General features: G+C 43.6%; 1 protein-coding gene across 6 annotated transcripts in view; it reads left to right on the forward strand.

Annotated features, from left to right (window-relative positions):
* The window catches only part of LOC137431810 (uncharacterized), a 368,459-nt gene that overhangs the window by 279,682 nt on the left and 73,420 nt on the right, over positions 1-15,357 (forward strand). For 5 of the 6 annotated variants that reach the window (XM_068123528.2, XM_068123531.2, XM_068123532.2 and 2 more), the window contains exons 12-13: positions 1,653-1,740; positions 10,060-10,125. In XM_068123528.2, the coding sequence (XP_067979629.2) occupies positions 1,653-1,740; positions 10,060-10,125 (154 nt within the window). The remainder of the gene's footprint in view (positions 1-1,652; positions 1,741-10,059; positions 10,126-15,357) is intronic. The other variant, XM_068123530.2, reaches the window with a different exon arrangement.

Here is a 15,357-nt window from a genome sequence, read left to right on the forward strand (position 1 = left end):
AAAACAGTTGTTCACCACCATCTCTTATCTTCCCCCGTCCCCTTGATCTTTTCTACCCCCGTTAATACACCCCAAACAGATCTCCCGATGTCCCTGTTCTCTACTGTTGTGCTTGTGTGCTTCTCTCTCTCTCTCTCTCTCTCTCTCTCTCTCTCTCTCTCTCTCTCTCTCTCTCTCTCTCTCTCTCTATCTCTCTATCTCTCTATCTCTCTATCTCTCTATCTATCTCTCTATCTATCTCTCTCTCTATCTATCTCTCTATCTATCTCTCTATCTATCTCTCTATCTATCTCTCTATCTATCTCTCTATCTATCTCTCTATCTATCTCTCTATCTCTCTATCTCTCTATCTCTCTATCTCTCTATCTATCTCTCTATCTATCTCTCTATCTATCTCTCTATCTATCTCTCTATCTATCTCTCTATCTATCTCTCTCTCTATCTATCTCTCTATCTATCTCTCTATCTATCTCTCTATCTATCTCTCTATCTATCTCTCTATCTATCTCTCTATCTATCTCTCTATCTATCTCTCTATCTATCTCTCTATCTCTATCTCTCTATCTCTCTATCTCTCTATCTCTCTATCTCTCTATCTCTCTATCTCTCTCTCTCTATGTCACTATCTTGTCTCCCCCTCCCCTTATTGTTTTACGTGTCTGTTTATGTTTTGTATTTTATGTGCTAGTTCTTAAACACCTCGATCTTGTATAAAAAAAAAAATGAAACCACACATTCAATTAAGTAAGTCGGGCCGTTTATTCCTGATATGTGAAACGCTCTGCAACCCATTCTTACAGAAAACACTTTTTTGGAACGCCGACCACATTTACCATCCAATCATCATGTAACTTTGTTGAATAATTATCCGTGGGTAAGCACTCCTATGTTGAAAGTTTTGGTTGTCACTCAAGTGGTTGTGGGGAAAAAACAAATTTAAAAGCAAAAAGGTAAAATAATGAGGGTGGAAGAAAAAAAGTGATGGGCTCGGCCTACGTTTCACAATATAGCTAAAGATGCTTGTGGTTGCCTATTATAAGTTAACATTATCATGGACCAACTCTACATATTGTGGGAAAGTCTCCTTTCAAAGATGACCAACGTTAACCACCTTTAGAGGCCATTTTTCCCCGCAAAGCGGGGGTTGGCCTTTTTCGGGAACCGTGGTTGTTGTTGTTTTTTGGTCCCCTTTTTGAAGCGATGTTTTACGGCCGGATGCCCTTCCTGACGCCAACCATTTTTGCCGCCTTTAACGACAAACAGGGAATTACCAGTGAACTGGTACTCAATTAGCCGACCTCGGAAGGATGACAGGCTGAGTCAACCCCCCTGGCGTTAATTCAGCGATCGACCGGGATTCGAACCCAGGATCCTAGGATCCTAAGCCGGCACCCTAGCCGCTAGCCCAACACCAGGGTTATCCTCACCTCAAATGGCCTCGACTCGGAGTACACGTCCATGGTACAAAGATGACCAACGTTAAACAGAGAAATTAAACAAAAATGGATCCCATGAATTTTGTGACGTGCCATAATTAGATTTGCTGGAAATTCTCTACCCACTTGTCCATGCAATATTTCCTTTAAAATTCTAATAAAAAAATAATGAAAAGGAAAATAAATTGTGTACGTGTCTGTGTGTCCTTCCCACAGCAGATACCAAAACAGAAGAAAAGGGTGCAACAAGTCCACAGGAAGGTACACCGACTGGGAAGTCTCGCTTACGATTCCTTGATTTTAGGTAAGGGACGACATTTTGTTCATCTTTGTTTCATACTCTAGTCTAGATCACCACTTGAATGTGAGTTCTATTTTTGGAAAATGTTTTTTGAAACCAAATAAATATGTTTCCAATAATAAATCTGAGTAGTTTCTCTTCGCACTGCTGCGCTTTTTATACTTTCATTGTTTTATTCATGTTTGAGAATGTAGATACTGGCACAGCCAATAGCAGATATAACCTGTTGTATGTGTGGCATTGTGACTGCTGTGGGCTTACATTCATGTTACAGGAAGCAAAAAGTTGTGTTTCATAATGGTGACCATTATTTCGTCGTGGAAAAATACCATGAAGAGCATTTTCTGAGAGCATTACAAGTTAAGGGTGTACCTCTGCATCGCTTGCAAATGAATAGTGAGGTTCTTGCAGGAAGCTTTAGTCTCACCGTGATAGTAAAGCATGTGGATGATGTGCTGGACAGGTAATGCTGTTGATGATATGCTTCTCGATGTTTTCATTATATTTATCATACTGTCATAATTGCAAAGGTATGAGAAACATGAGACCATATGATAACTTACTTGGGTTAATGAAACATGTCTGACAAAATATTGCTTTTGGAAATTTTTCTGTAATCTTCTTTATGGTGATTATTGATTATTTTGTAATATTTAACTGTTGATTATGGCTGACAGGATGGCCAAGAGGTATGCACACTCACCACCAAGCTGTCTAGCCTGGGTTTAAATCTCGACCCAGCTATAAACTGTCATCCTGGTGTTTCACAGGCACGGTGATTCATCAATGTGTGCTGTCCCTCGGATGGACGTTAAACCGGGAGTCCCGTCTGCCAGCATGTGTTGGTGGACGTTAAAGATCCCATGGTGTACTTCGCGAAGAGTAGGCAAGTATCGCCGGCGCCATGGCCAAATTCCAAATTCCTGCCCTAACTCGGCAAATGTCAGGCCGGTTCGTGAAAGACTTGGGCCAAGCTTCCCCCACAAGGTGGGATAATAGTGGCCTTAAAGAGCAACAAATATTTAAATGCACGGTCTTCAAGCAGCCATAAATCATCTGGACTGGTCTCCCATCTCTACTGCCTCTGACATAAATTCTTCCTGGGAATTCTTCCAAAGCAAACTGCTCTCTCTCATGCACAGATTTATCCCATCTCGTCTTCTGTTGTCTTACCCTTCCTCCCGTCCATGGTACACGGAATCTTGTGGTGAGGCTATTGCCCAGAAACAACTTGCTTTCGTCTCCTGGAAAGCAAATCCAACGGAAGGAAATCTCATTTCCTTTCACAAAGCCCGAAACAAGTGTGTGTCCACCCTCAGGAGAGCCAGGAAACAATATCTCTCCGTTCTCAGGACCGAACTCTCTTATCTGTCTCCCTCTTCCAAATCCTGGTGGCGTCTGGTCAAATCTGTTTCTGGTGTTTGTTCCCCCTCCTTCCCCTCCATCACCTCAAATGGCCACATGGCTGACTCCGCGCGTGAAAAAGCTGAATGCCTCAACTCTGTGTTTGCCTCTAAATCTTCTGTCCCAAACCCATCCCTCTCTGTACCCACCGTACCCAGTCGTACCCAGCTGCTCCTGGACTCTGTGTCCTTTCCTCCTGACAAGGTGGAAAAGTTTCTGTCAACCCTCGACTCGGATTCTGCAACTGGACCTGACGGCACCAGCCCACGGGTCCTAAAATCCTGTTCTTCCGCTCTTTCACTCCCTCTCTCTGTTCTCTTCACCCTCTCTTTTGCTCAAGGTCATCTTCCATCTGCTTGGAAATCTGCCAACATCACCGCTTTGCACAAAAAAGGTGCAAAAACAGATCCCAGCAACTACAGACCAATCAGCCTTCTCCCAATTATCAGCAAAGTCATGGAATCCATCATTGCTTCAGATATGAAATCTTTCCTCTTCTCCAATGGCTTGATCTCTGATCATCAATTTGGTTTCAGACCTGGACACTCTACTCTGGACATGCTGCTTCTGCTTTCTCAACAATGGATGGAGGTCCTCAATGCCAAACAGGAAATTAGAGCAGTCTCCCTTGACATATCACGTGCCTTCGATACGGTCTGGCACCCCGCTCTGCTCACCAAACTCTCCTCTTTTGGTATCCATGGAAATCTCCACGCATGGCTGGCGGACTTCCTCTCTAGTCGTAGTCAACGTGTGGCCCTGAATGGGTTTCTCTCATCTCCTCTTCCTGTTCAGGCTGGAGTTCCACAAGGCAGTGTTCTGGGCCCTGTGCTTTTTCTGGTCTTCATCAATGATCTCTCTGACTCTCTTGAAAATCCTCTGTATCTCTTTGCTGATCACTCTACTCTCTGTCGCTCCATTCTTCATCCCTCAGATCGGCAGTCTGCTGCCTCCTCACTCTCTGCAGACCTAGACAAAATCACAGACTGGGCAAACAAGTGGAACATGTCTTTCAATCCTGACAAATCTCACACTCTTACGATGTCTCTCCGAAAAGACCGACTGGACAACCCTCCCATCCACTTTCTGAATAATCCTCTCCAAGAAGTTCTGTCACTCAAGCTTTTGGGTCTCACTATCTGCCATGATCTTTCCTGGGAAAACCACATTTCAAATCTGGCCTCCAAAGCCAGTCGCCGACTGGGCATCCTCCGTCGTGCAAAGTCCTTCCTTGGCACACCTGAGCTCCTCACCACATACAAGGCTTTCATCCGCAGCTCAATGGAATACTGCTCTCCCCTCTGGGCTGGTGCTCCTGCCTCACACCTAGCTCGTCTTCACGCTGTTGAAACCAAAGCATTCAGAATCATTGGAATCTCCCGCGATGAAGCTAACTCCAAGGGCCTCTCACTCACTCACCGCAGGCAGGTTGGTGGTCCATCTTCTACCGACTCCTCTCTGGCCTTGCCCCCCCAGCTCTCTCTGGGCTCTGTCCCGCAAATATTCCTACAGGTCGCACAAGATCTGCCTGCAACCCTCTTATGGTCAAACTGCCAAAATCAAGACTCTCTGCTCACCTTCACTCCTTCATTCCTCTTCTTCTCCCGCCTCTGGAACAAACTCCCTCACTCTCTTCAATCCCACTCCACCCTCCAGGTCTTTAAAACTGCTGTTCACCACCATCTCTTATCTTCCCCCATCCAAAACCTTGATCTTTTCTACCCCCGCTAATTTCACCCCAATTCCACTTTTTTGAAATAGCAACTTCTGTCCTGGAAGTCCTTGGTGTCCTTGTGTTTTATACTTCTCCCTCCACCCCCCCCCTTCCCACGCCTCCTCCCCCCAAGCCCTCTCCCTTCCACACATCTCCATGCTCTCAAATGTTGTGTTTGTGTGCTTCCCCTTCTCTCCCCATCTTGTTTTCCGCTCCCTCTTTTTGTGTGTTTTGTTTGTCTGGTTGATTTGTTTGTGAAGTAAATGTTAGCTCTTTCACGAGCCTCGATTCAGTATACAAAAAAAAACAAAAAAAAAACATTATGATTATTGAATTTAATATTTAACTGATGATTATTGATTAACTTTTAATATTCAACTGAAGGTTATTGATTAATTTCTAATATTTACCTGCTGATGAATTGATTAACTTTTGATATTTAACTGATGATTATTGATTAACTTTTGATATTTAACTGATGATTATTGATTAACTTTTAATATCTAACTGATTATTATTGATTAACTCAATATTTAACTGATGATTTATTGATTAACTGTTGATATTTAACTGATGATTATTGATTAACTTTTGATATTTAACTGATGATTATTGATTAACTTTTGATATTTAACTGATGATTATTGATTAACTTTTAATATTTAACTGATGATTATTGATTTACTTTTAATATTTAACTGATGGTTATTGATTAATTTCTAATATTTACCTGCTGATGAATTGATTAACTTTTAATATCCAACTGATTATTATTGATTAACTCAATATTTAACTGATGATTATTGATTAACTTTTGATATTTAACTGATGATTATTGATTAACTTTTGATATTTAACTGATTATTATTGATTAACTTTTTTATATTTAACTGATTATTTATTGATCAACTTTTAATATTTTGCTGAAGTTGCTGAAGTGGAGGCCAGCATAACTTTTCAGATGTTGGCATTGGAGCTACACAAAGATTAGCTGGCCGCTCTAGTGTGTCCCCTTCTGTGATTACCGTCTCTTTCACCTGATACAATTTAAAGCTTCACTTTGTATGCCCGACATCCCAGTCAAGGTCGAGCATGGTCAACCACTACCTGAGATAATTAATATCTTCAAAACATGGCATTGAGGATTTGTCGCTCCACAGCATATGGGTTAAATATCCGCTTCAGGATAGCTACAGGATTCACCATAAGTGATCAGAATGTGGGTGGCCACACAGACTTGATTTTGTTTTGAAGGGTTGGATTTGCAGCAAGGTGACAGTGAAAGCCCTTTTGGTGGTTCAATTTGCCCTGACCTCATTTGGATGCCAGTCAATGACCTGATGATTGTCATGAAGATTGTCATGGGGACCGCAAGGCTAACCCCTGCGCTTGCAGGGAAAATGGCCTTAAAATGCCTGATGTTGTTGTTTCAATGACCTGATGATGTCATGCTTCCAAAATAAGCATTGAGTACCTTACACAGGAAAACCTACAAGTAATATGTAGTGGCAGGCAAGAAGCCCAGACATTATATATAGTTTTTGTTTTGTTGTTCAAAGTAAATGCATTGAAATTGGTGGTTATTTTATTCACTGCAATGCTTATGTCTATGTCAATAACTCAAAGTGAAATGTCTTTCCATCTTCCCATTTCCTCATTAAACTTTAAACATTTTGGCATTCATAGCTGTGGGGCTATATTTCTACTATTTTGGGTTACGATATGGCATTATTAATTGTGACATGAATGAGGCCTATGTAGCAGCTTTATTGCATGATATACACTCGAACATTAAAAGTACCAGGCAGAAATCACATCACGTCGACACTCATCCACCGACCACCCAGATTAACTGTGCCACCCCTCACTCCCCAAGGCATCTATTTTGGCCCCTTGGAAGATTTGACACATTCCAAAATACCACAAAATAATATTAATAATGTGAAGCAATGTGGTTCACCCAATCTCCAGACTACTAAAGGAAACATTTAATGTTGTCTTCAATGTACAAATTAATCATGAACACAATGACTCACATTTTCGATGTGACGGAACGTCATTATGGATCACTGTTGTTCACTTAGCCTGGCAAATCTTCAATGCAGAAGTAGTAACTGTGGCATCCACCCGGCTGCACCAGTTTATGGTGGCCTGGAGGGAGGGAGTCTTCACTTCACCGAGGCGATCACACGACCAGCATAAAAGTCATGTCAATATGAGCACCGTTAGGTTGACAGAGTGTGCAAGAGACTGGGATCCCTTTTATGTAGAATGCTGACTTTTTAAATCACCTGCATAACAGGATTTGTCAGATAAATTATTTTCAAAGTTATAGATATGACTTGCTGATCTTCCTTTATTGGATGAGCATACTAGTTAAAATACAACATTTGCAATTTGGTTGGGCAATTATTAATGGTGAGTATTTTATTTCAAGGAGTGAGACAGGTTTGGTAAGTTTACCTGCAAATTTCATTAACGCATGTACAAGAGCAATTTGTCACCAGCCAATGCATAATACAATCACCGGATTCCAAAATAGTGAGATATATTGCTTTCATTTTTCATGAATTTACAGCGTTCAAGGCACTGAGGCGTTATGAAGAATTGGATTAAATGTCTATTTTATTATTTTTATTTTTTTGGTGTATACAAGATCGAGGCTTGTGTAAGAGCTAACATTAATCACAAAAAACATGAACGGACACATAACAAATATAATAAAGGGAGCGGGAGACAAGATGGGGAAAGAGAGGGAAGCAAACAAGTACAACAGTAGAGAACAGGGCCATCAGGAGATCTGTGGGGTGTGGAAGGGGGGGGGGGGGGGAGAGGTATAAAACAAATGGACACTGCAAAATGTTTTCTGCAAACAGGACACTTCAAACAGCTTTAAAACAGCTGTTTTAAAGACCTGGAGGGAGGAGTGGGGTTGAAGAGAGTGAGGGAGTTTGTCCCAGAGGCGGGAGAAAAGAGGAGTGAAAGTTAAGGTGAGCAGTGATTCTTGATTTTGGCAGTTTCACCAGAAGAGGGTTGCAGGCAGATCTTGTGCAACCTGAAGGAATATTTGGGCGACAGAGCACAGACAGAGCTGGGGGAGCGAGGCTGGAGAGGAGTCGGTAGAAGACAGAAAGACCACCTACCTGCCTGCGGTGAGTGAGTGAAAGGCCCTCAGAGTCAGCTTCATTGCTGGAGATTCCAATGATTCTGAAAGATTTGGTTTCTACAGCGTGAAGCCGAGCAAGGTGTGAGGCAGGAGCACCAGCCCAGAAGGGAGAGCAGTATTCCATTGAGCTGCGGATGAAAGCTTTGTATGTGGTGAGGAGCTCAGGTGTACCAAGGAAGGACTTCGCATGACGGAGGATGCCCTGTCGGCGACTGGCTTTGGAGGCCAGCTTGGAAATGTGGTTTTCCCAGGAAAGATCATGGCAGATAGTGAGACCCAAAAGCTTGAGTGACAGAACTTCTTGGAGAGGATTGTTGAGAAAGTAGAGGGGAGGGTTTTCCAGACGGTCTTTTCGGAGAGACATAGTGAGAATGTGAGATTTGTCAGGATTGAAAGACATGTTACACTTGTTTGACCAGTCTGTGATTTTGTCCAGGTCTGCAGAGAGTGAGGAAGCTGCTGCCTGCCTATCTGAGGGATGAGGTATGGAGCGGCAGAGAGTGGAGTCATCAGCAAAGAGATAGGATTTTCCAGAGAGTCGGAGAGATCATTGATGAAGACCAGAAAAAGCACAGGGCCCAGAACACTGCCTTGAGGAACTCCAGGCTGAACAGGAAGGGGAGATGAGAGAATTCCATTCAGAGCCACACGTTGACTGTGACCGGTGACAGAGTCCGCAAGCCATGCGTGGAGGTTACCGTGGATACCATAAGAGGAGAGTTTGGTGAGCAGGGCGGTGTGCCAGATCGTATCGAAGGCACATGATATGTGTCTAGATGAAACAAACAAATATGATCTTTCAAGTGATTGTCTTTAGTCTTGCCCTGAAGGGGATGCGAGACTATGGCAACACCTTGGTCTGTATGTGTCTGCATTGCATTTTAGCTTTTAAAAATGGTTCTCTGAAACCGCTTGTCCGATCAATGCAAAACTTTAAACGTAGGAGGGACTCACGTAGGAGAATATTTTTTTGCTAACTCTGTTGTCATAGGTCATATGTTATGGCAGCCATATTGGATTAAAGGAAAAAAATTGGGCATCCTTTTCTCCAAAACCGCTCAATGGAAAAAAAATTTGAAACTTGGCATATGTCACCAACTCCCCATGGGGTATATCGGGTGATAACCACCACTTGTTCCCCCCCCCCTCTCTCATGTCCTCCCTCACCTGCTTTTTTATGACTTGCACTGTCCATCAACAATTTATCGTGATTGCTTCAATTGTCATCAGCCAGGGCAAAACTCCAACTAGGACTAGAGCAAAGTCGATGGCGCACCATCGCAAATCCCCACGCTTCCCATCTAAAGTGAAGTGGAAATATGGCAATAAGTTCCACCAGGAATGACCCAATATCAAATGTTGTTTAAAAAAAATATCCCGTTTTGACCCCTTGACCCTAAGTCCCCACCCCTTGGGGCATGAACATTGGGTCAAATCCAAAAAAAATCACATATTTCATGCAACCCCAAATGTTGATTGCATACACAATTTCATTTTAAAACGTGCCCATATAATTGCATTTTTTAGTATTTGACCTATTGCTCCAGTGGGGCAGGGCCAAAATGATGCTGCTCTTGCACATTCTTGCCATACGATGATCATAACTACCAAGTTTGGTGAATTTAAGCACAACCGATTAGGAGGAGATAGTGTGCCAGATAGACGGAGGCAATTTCTATATCCCCCGTTTTGTGGGTTTTTTTCAAAAAGCGTGGGGATAACGAGCCACAAGAATAAAGTTGAAATGTGATTGGAATTTTAGCATGGCATGATAATCTTTTTCCACCTTTTAAATACTGTATTTAAAAACTGTATTTGTTCTCCAGAAACATTAATTATCTGGCAACTTATTTTTTCACAAGACTCTTGTTTAGTTTTTCTGATTAGGTATTGTTTCAAAATGCTGCTGTGTACAATTGTAGTTGCACAGCAGAACTGATTTACAACATAGGAATGTACATCTCCGATTTAACTAGAATTTCTCCTGTAAAAATGTCTTTGAATCACAACAAAAGTAACTGTTCTCATCTTTAAACAGAGCCCAGCTAAGAAAGCCAAGTCGGCGAAGTGTAAACAAGGAATCCCGAAGCTCCACACATGGCAGGTACGCAAGGTTGTATGGCGAGATTGGTGTGTGTGCATTCATGTGGTTCCTCTGAAAGGTGTCAAAATGTATCGAGTAACCAATATAAATAAGATATTGAAAAGTCTGAAGACCAAAATAATGTTTTTGTGAACATATATGGACGAAGTAACAAGAATCACATTAATATAATGAGAGTGACAAATACAGTAAGTTTAACGATGAAAAAACTTGCGTAGACCGTTTGTTTTATGAATGGAGCTACATCGCATTATTGTTTCATAAAAAATTTATCTCGACTCGTTTTTTCACAAAAATATAAAAGACAAAATGAAGTATTTATGTGCAGAAGTACTGGAAACACTTTTAAAATGATTTTACTGGAATGTTTTTTTAATAAAGTAAAATTATATTGGAAATTGTATATTATTAGATGCTAAAAACAACTTCGACAGTATTGAAATTAATAAAAAGCTCTTTCCTCCTTCGACGATAAAATATTTATTTGGGATAACGGAATCTATCTCGTTCCTTTTTGTTGAAAATAATTATGTTGATATTGATGGCAATTTTAGATGTATGCAAATACAATGTTCTCTCCAAGATGTTCTTGTTCCAAGATGAACAGTGTTCCAAGTGTTCCAAGATACTCTCCTGTCTATTTTTATACAACTGTCTGCCAAGATTTTTCAACTTGTCCTCTGTGTGACCAGCGAGGTTTCGATTTTGCAACGTGTATTAAAACTAAAGAAAAAGATATTGACAGAAGCGAGGCACATGAAAGAGCAAGTTAGAAACATCAAATGAATGAATGAACAGGAAAAGAGGAGAGGGGGGAGGGGAGGAAACTGAAACTAGTAAGTAAAATAGTTGATTAAGAAGGATTAATAGGAGTCGTAAAGTTCATTGGTCAGAATTGTGGAAGACAAGAGGGTGATGCACTGCTTGCTTGAACTCTTGGAGGGAAGAATGACAGGACAGGCCTCTAGAAGTTGGTGGTTCCATAGACGAGAAGTGAGGATAAAAGTTGAGGTGTGCAGTCAGCCTGGATTTTGGAAGTTTAACCAAGAGGGGGTTACTGGAATAAAATGTGCATCCTGCAGTTTCTTGGGAGTGTCAGATGATTGAGAGAGCAGAGGGAGCAATGTCAGAGGAAAGGCTGTAGAAAACAGAAATCAACGACTTGCCAGCGATGTGAGAGCAGCAGAACTTAAGTTTTGATCTCATCATGGGCGATTCCAATACTTTTGAGAGCTTTCAAATCCACTAATTGAGGAGAGACAGATGTGGTGCTGGGGCACCAGCCCATAGCATAGAGCAGTACTACATTGAGCTATAGGCAAAGGCCTTGTGGATTGCAAGTAACTCTGATTTTGAAGGAAAGACATTGGATAGTCAGAGGATTCCCAGTCTGCAGCTGGCTTTGGACGCCAGCTTTGCTATGTGGCTGTCTCAGGAAATGTATACAGGTGTGAGATCGTTATGGGGCTGACAGTGAGCTTTGCTACTTGGTTCTTGCTGCATACATCTTGGATCGCATTGATCACCATGGTATAGCAGTAAAAAAGTTTCACTTTTCTGCACACTTGCCGAAGTTGTGCCAACTTACTTGCATCAGTGATGTAGGACTCGTCCGGACAAGAGTCCACATTTTGGGGGACTCGGGCTCGCACACGACTCTTCAGGACTCGGACTCGGACTCTGAATGCCAAGAACTTGGACTCGGCCAAATTCCGGCTCGAGTCCGGCAAAATTAATTGTACAGTAATGAAACAGAAAACCAAATACTGCAGTAGAGTCCGCAGAAGGAACCATAAAAAAGTAATGAGCAGAGATGGAGTAGTCATCAGGAGGAACCTGGATAGGATTCGGGTTTTAGTCGCTACTCTTCTACCCTCAAACCCATCCAAGCGCAGCCAAGTGAACCTTCCAGAAAAAAAAACATTCTGCAAGAATTCACTTCTCCGAAGACAGACAGACAGATAGAGAGAGAGAGAAATATAGAAGAAGCAATAATTAGAATGACTAAAGAGAAATATGAAAAAGTAGAAAAATGTGAAAGGAACAAAGATCTCAAACTCCTAGCCTTAGCCCCTTCCTCTAACTCTTAGCCCTAACTCTTAGCCCTAACTCCTAGCCCTAACTCCTAGCCCTAACTCCTAGCCCTAACTCCTAGCCCTAACTCCTAGCCCTAACTCCTAGCCCTAACTCCTAGCCCTAACTCCTAGCCCTAACTCCTAGCCCTAACTCCTAGCCCTAACTCCTAGCCCTAACTCCTAGCCCTAACTCCTAGCCCTAACTCCTAGCCCTAACTCCTAACACTTTTAGGGGAGAAGAAAAGTGTACAGTAAAACTTTGTGTGCAGCAGCAAGAACCCACATGTACAGTAAAACTTTGTGTGCAGCAGCAAGAGCCCAAACGTACAGTAACCAGACCTAATTGGTTTCCTGCGAAAATGCTCATTCTGCGCAAACAACATGTAATTTGTTACACCTGTGAAGCAGGTGATTTATAAAGAATAAACAGACAGAATTAAACAATCCTGCAGAGGAAAATGAAAATAACTCTGAAAGGATGTTCCACGTTTTCGGAGATAGCGCAAATGTCGTACCTTCGTATAATAGCGCGCAATCCAAAACACGTTCTGTTCTTTCAAATTGCACTTTTAACAATTTGCTGAATCATTATATCCCCAAACACTAAATGGCCTAACTTCAAATGCTATCAATGCTTTAGTTTTAAGTGCTATACAAAAATAAGGTACATTTTATGTACAGTAAAATATTGAGGTTTTGGAGTGTAAAAAAAACTGGGAAAGTCCTCTATTTATACACTACCTGAAACAATGTTTTTTTTTGTTTGTTACCTTCGCAAAAGCGGAAGGTTATGTTTTGATCGCTGTGTATTTATTTGTATGTCTGTGTGTGTGTGTGTGTGTATGTTATTCGCATAACTCAAAAAGTATTCAACCGATTCGCATGAAATTTGGTGGGATGATAGGTTATTATCCGGGAACCATTTGATTAGATTTTGGAATCGATCGGGTCAAAGGTCAAGGTCAAGGTCATGAAAAGGTCAAAATCGTCTTTTTACCATAGCGCGGTCAATTTGTGTCCAATTTGTATGAAACTAATGCCAAAATGCTTTGCTACACAGATCTTGTAGTCTTTTATTTTGGCAACAAAAGTAGCTGCGGCGAAGGTATGCGCTCTACCGAGTGCCCATTCTAGTTTGTTTTTTGTTGTTGTTTTTTTGTGTACAAGATCGAGTCTCGTGTAAGAGCTGACATTAATCACATAAAAACAAACTGACACGAAAAACATATGATCAAGGGAGCGGGAGACAAGATGGGGAGAGAGTTGGAAGCACACAAGTACAACAGTAGAGAACAGGGACATCGTGAGATCTGTGGGAGGGAGAGGGCTTGGGGGGAGGAGGGGGTGGGGTGTGAGAGGTAAAAAAACACATGGCCACTGCTCGGACTTCAAGGAAAGAAGTCGGTATTTCAGAAAAGTGGATCTGGGCTGAATTAACGGGTGTAGAAAAGATCAAGGTTTTGGTTGGGGGAAGGTAAGAGATGATGGTGAAAGCTGTTTTAAAGACCTGGAGGGAGGAGTAGGATTGAAGAGAGTGAGGGAGTTTGTTCCAGAGGTGGGAGAAAAGGGGAATGAAGGAGTGAAGGTGAGCCTAAACTATTTCTTTCTTAAACTATGTTGAAAAAATATATGTTTAATAAATATAGTAACATACACTACATCGTTGTACTTGTAAACAGGAAAAAAGACGATTATGTGGCGGTTACCGGAAGCATTACACAATCCCCTTGCACCGGCCGATGACGTAACCGGCGGGCGGTCACTTGCCCGGGCTCGTCCGGACTTGCCCGGACTTGTCTTGCCCGGGCGGACACTTGGTTTGCATACCACGCCCCGTTGAGAGGCGTGGCTTACCGATTTGCATACCACGCCCCGCCTGAGAGGCATGGCTTTTGTGTGGTGAACTTTGGTTATAAATTGCCGCCAGTTCTATCGGGCTTTTCAGTGCTTTTGAGTTGAGCTAGAAATAAATAGCTCAGTGAAACTTCGTTCCTGGTGTCGTCCATTTTGTCCGGCTTTATCGTGAGAGCATAGCTCCACAATTGGTGACCCCTTTTGAAGAACACGGCGATGGAGCCATCTGTAGCTTTGAAGCTCCCTGGCTTTTGGGAATCGCACGCAGCCGTCTGGTTCGCCCAAGCGGATTCTCAATTCGCCCTGCGGAACATTACGGAGGACACGACGCGCTACCACCATGTGGTCTCCGCGCTCAATGACTCCACTGCCACCCGGGTCCTGAGCTTCCTACAGAACCCGCCGAACTCCGACAAATACGGCGCGCTCAAAGGCCTACTCCTCGGTGCGTTTGGACTCATGGAGACAGAACGCGCGCGACAACTGCTCGACCTCCCGGAGCTGGGTGAGGCCCGTCCATCCGAACGCATGGACCACATGCTTGCTCTACTCGGCGACCACAGCCCAGATTTCCTCTTCCGCGAGCTGTTCCTCCGGCAGCTACCCGGGCAGGTACGATTAGCTTTGGCTAATTCGCCCATCACGGACCCTCGCGCCCTGGCCAAGGAGGCCGATAAATTTTTCTCGGCCAGGCGACACGTCGGAGCGGCCGCCTGGAACCCAACCCTGGGCCGACCGAGGCAACGCCCGCGCCACGACCGGCGCCACCACCGGCCGAGTTAGCGCCACTGGCGGCAGCGGCCACCGTGACGCCCCGTCGGCCGAACCCGACGCGACCGCTGGAGCCTCCACCAGAGCGGACCATGTGCTAATACCACGCCAGGTTCGGGCAGAAGGCCAGAACGTGCCGCCCACCGTGCACTTTCGGCAGGTCGGGAAATGACCAGGCCGGCGCTCGCTGCCTGCCATGAGCGTCGGCCATTCAGGCAGCCTTCTGTTTATTACGGACACAGCGTCCGGGCGGCGTTTTTTGTGCGACACCGGCGCTCAGCTGAGCGTGATACCCGCCTCGGTGCAGGACAAACAGGCCACGCTTTGCGGCCCCGCCTTGGTCACCGCAAACGGCTCCTCCATCCGCACCTTCGGTTCACGCAGCGTCGCAATCTGCTTCGGGGGCCAGCGCTTCAGGTGGGACTTCATCACGGCGAACGTACCCATGGCCTTGCTGGGTGCAGATTTTCTTTGCGTGCATGGGCTTCTGGTTGAAGTCAAACGGCGTCGGCTCATCAACGCGGAGACCTTC

Source organism: Myxine glutinosa, chromosome 7 (assembly GCF_964187855.1).
Source record: "Myxine glutinosa chromosome 7, kmMyxGlut1.1, whole genome shotgun sequence".
In the NCBI taxonomy this organism is placed as follows: domain Eukaryota; kingdom Metazoa; phylum Chordata; class Myxini; order Myxiniformes; family Myxinidae; genus Myxine; species Myxine glutinosa.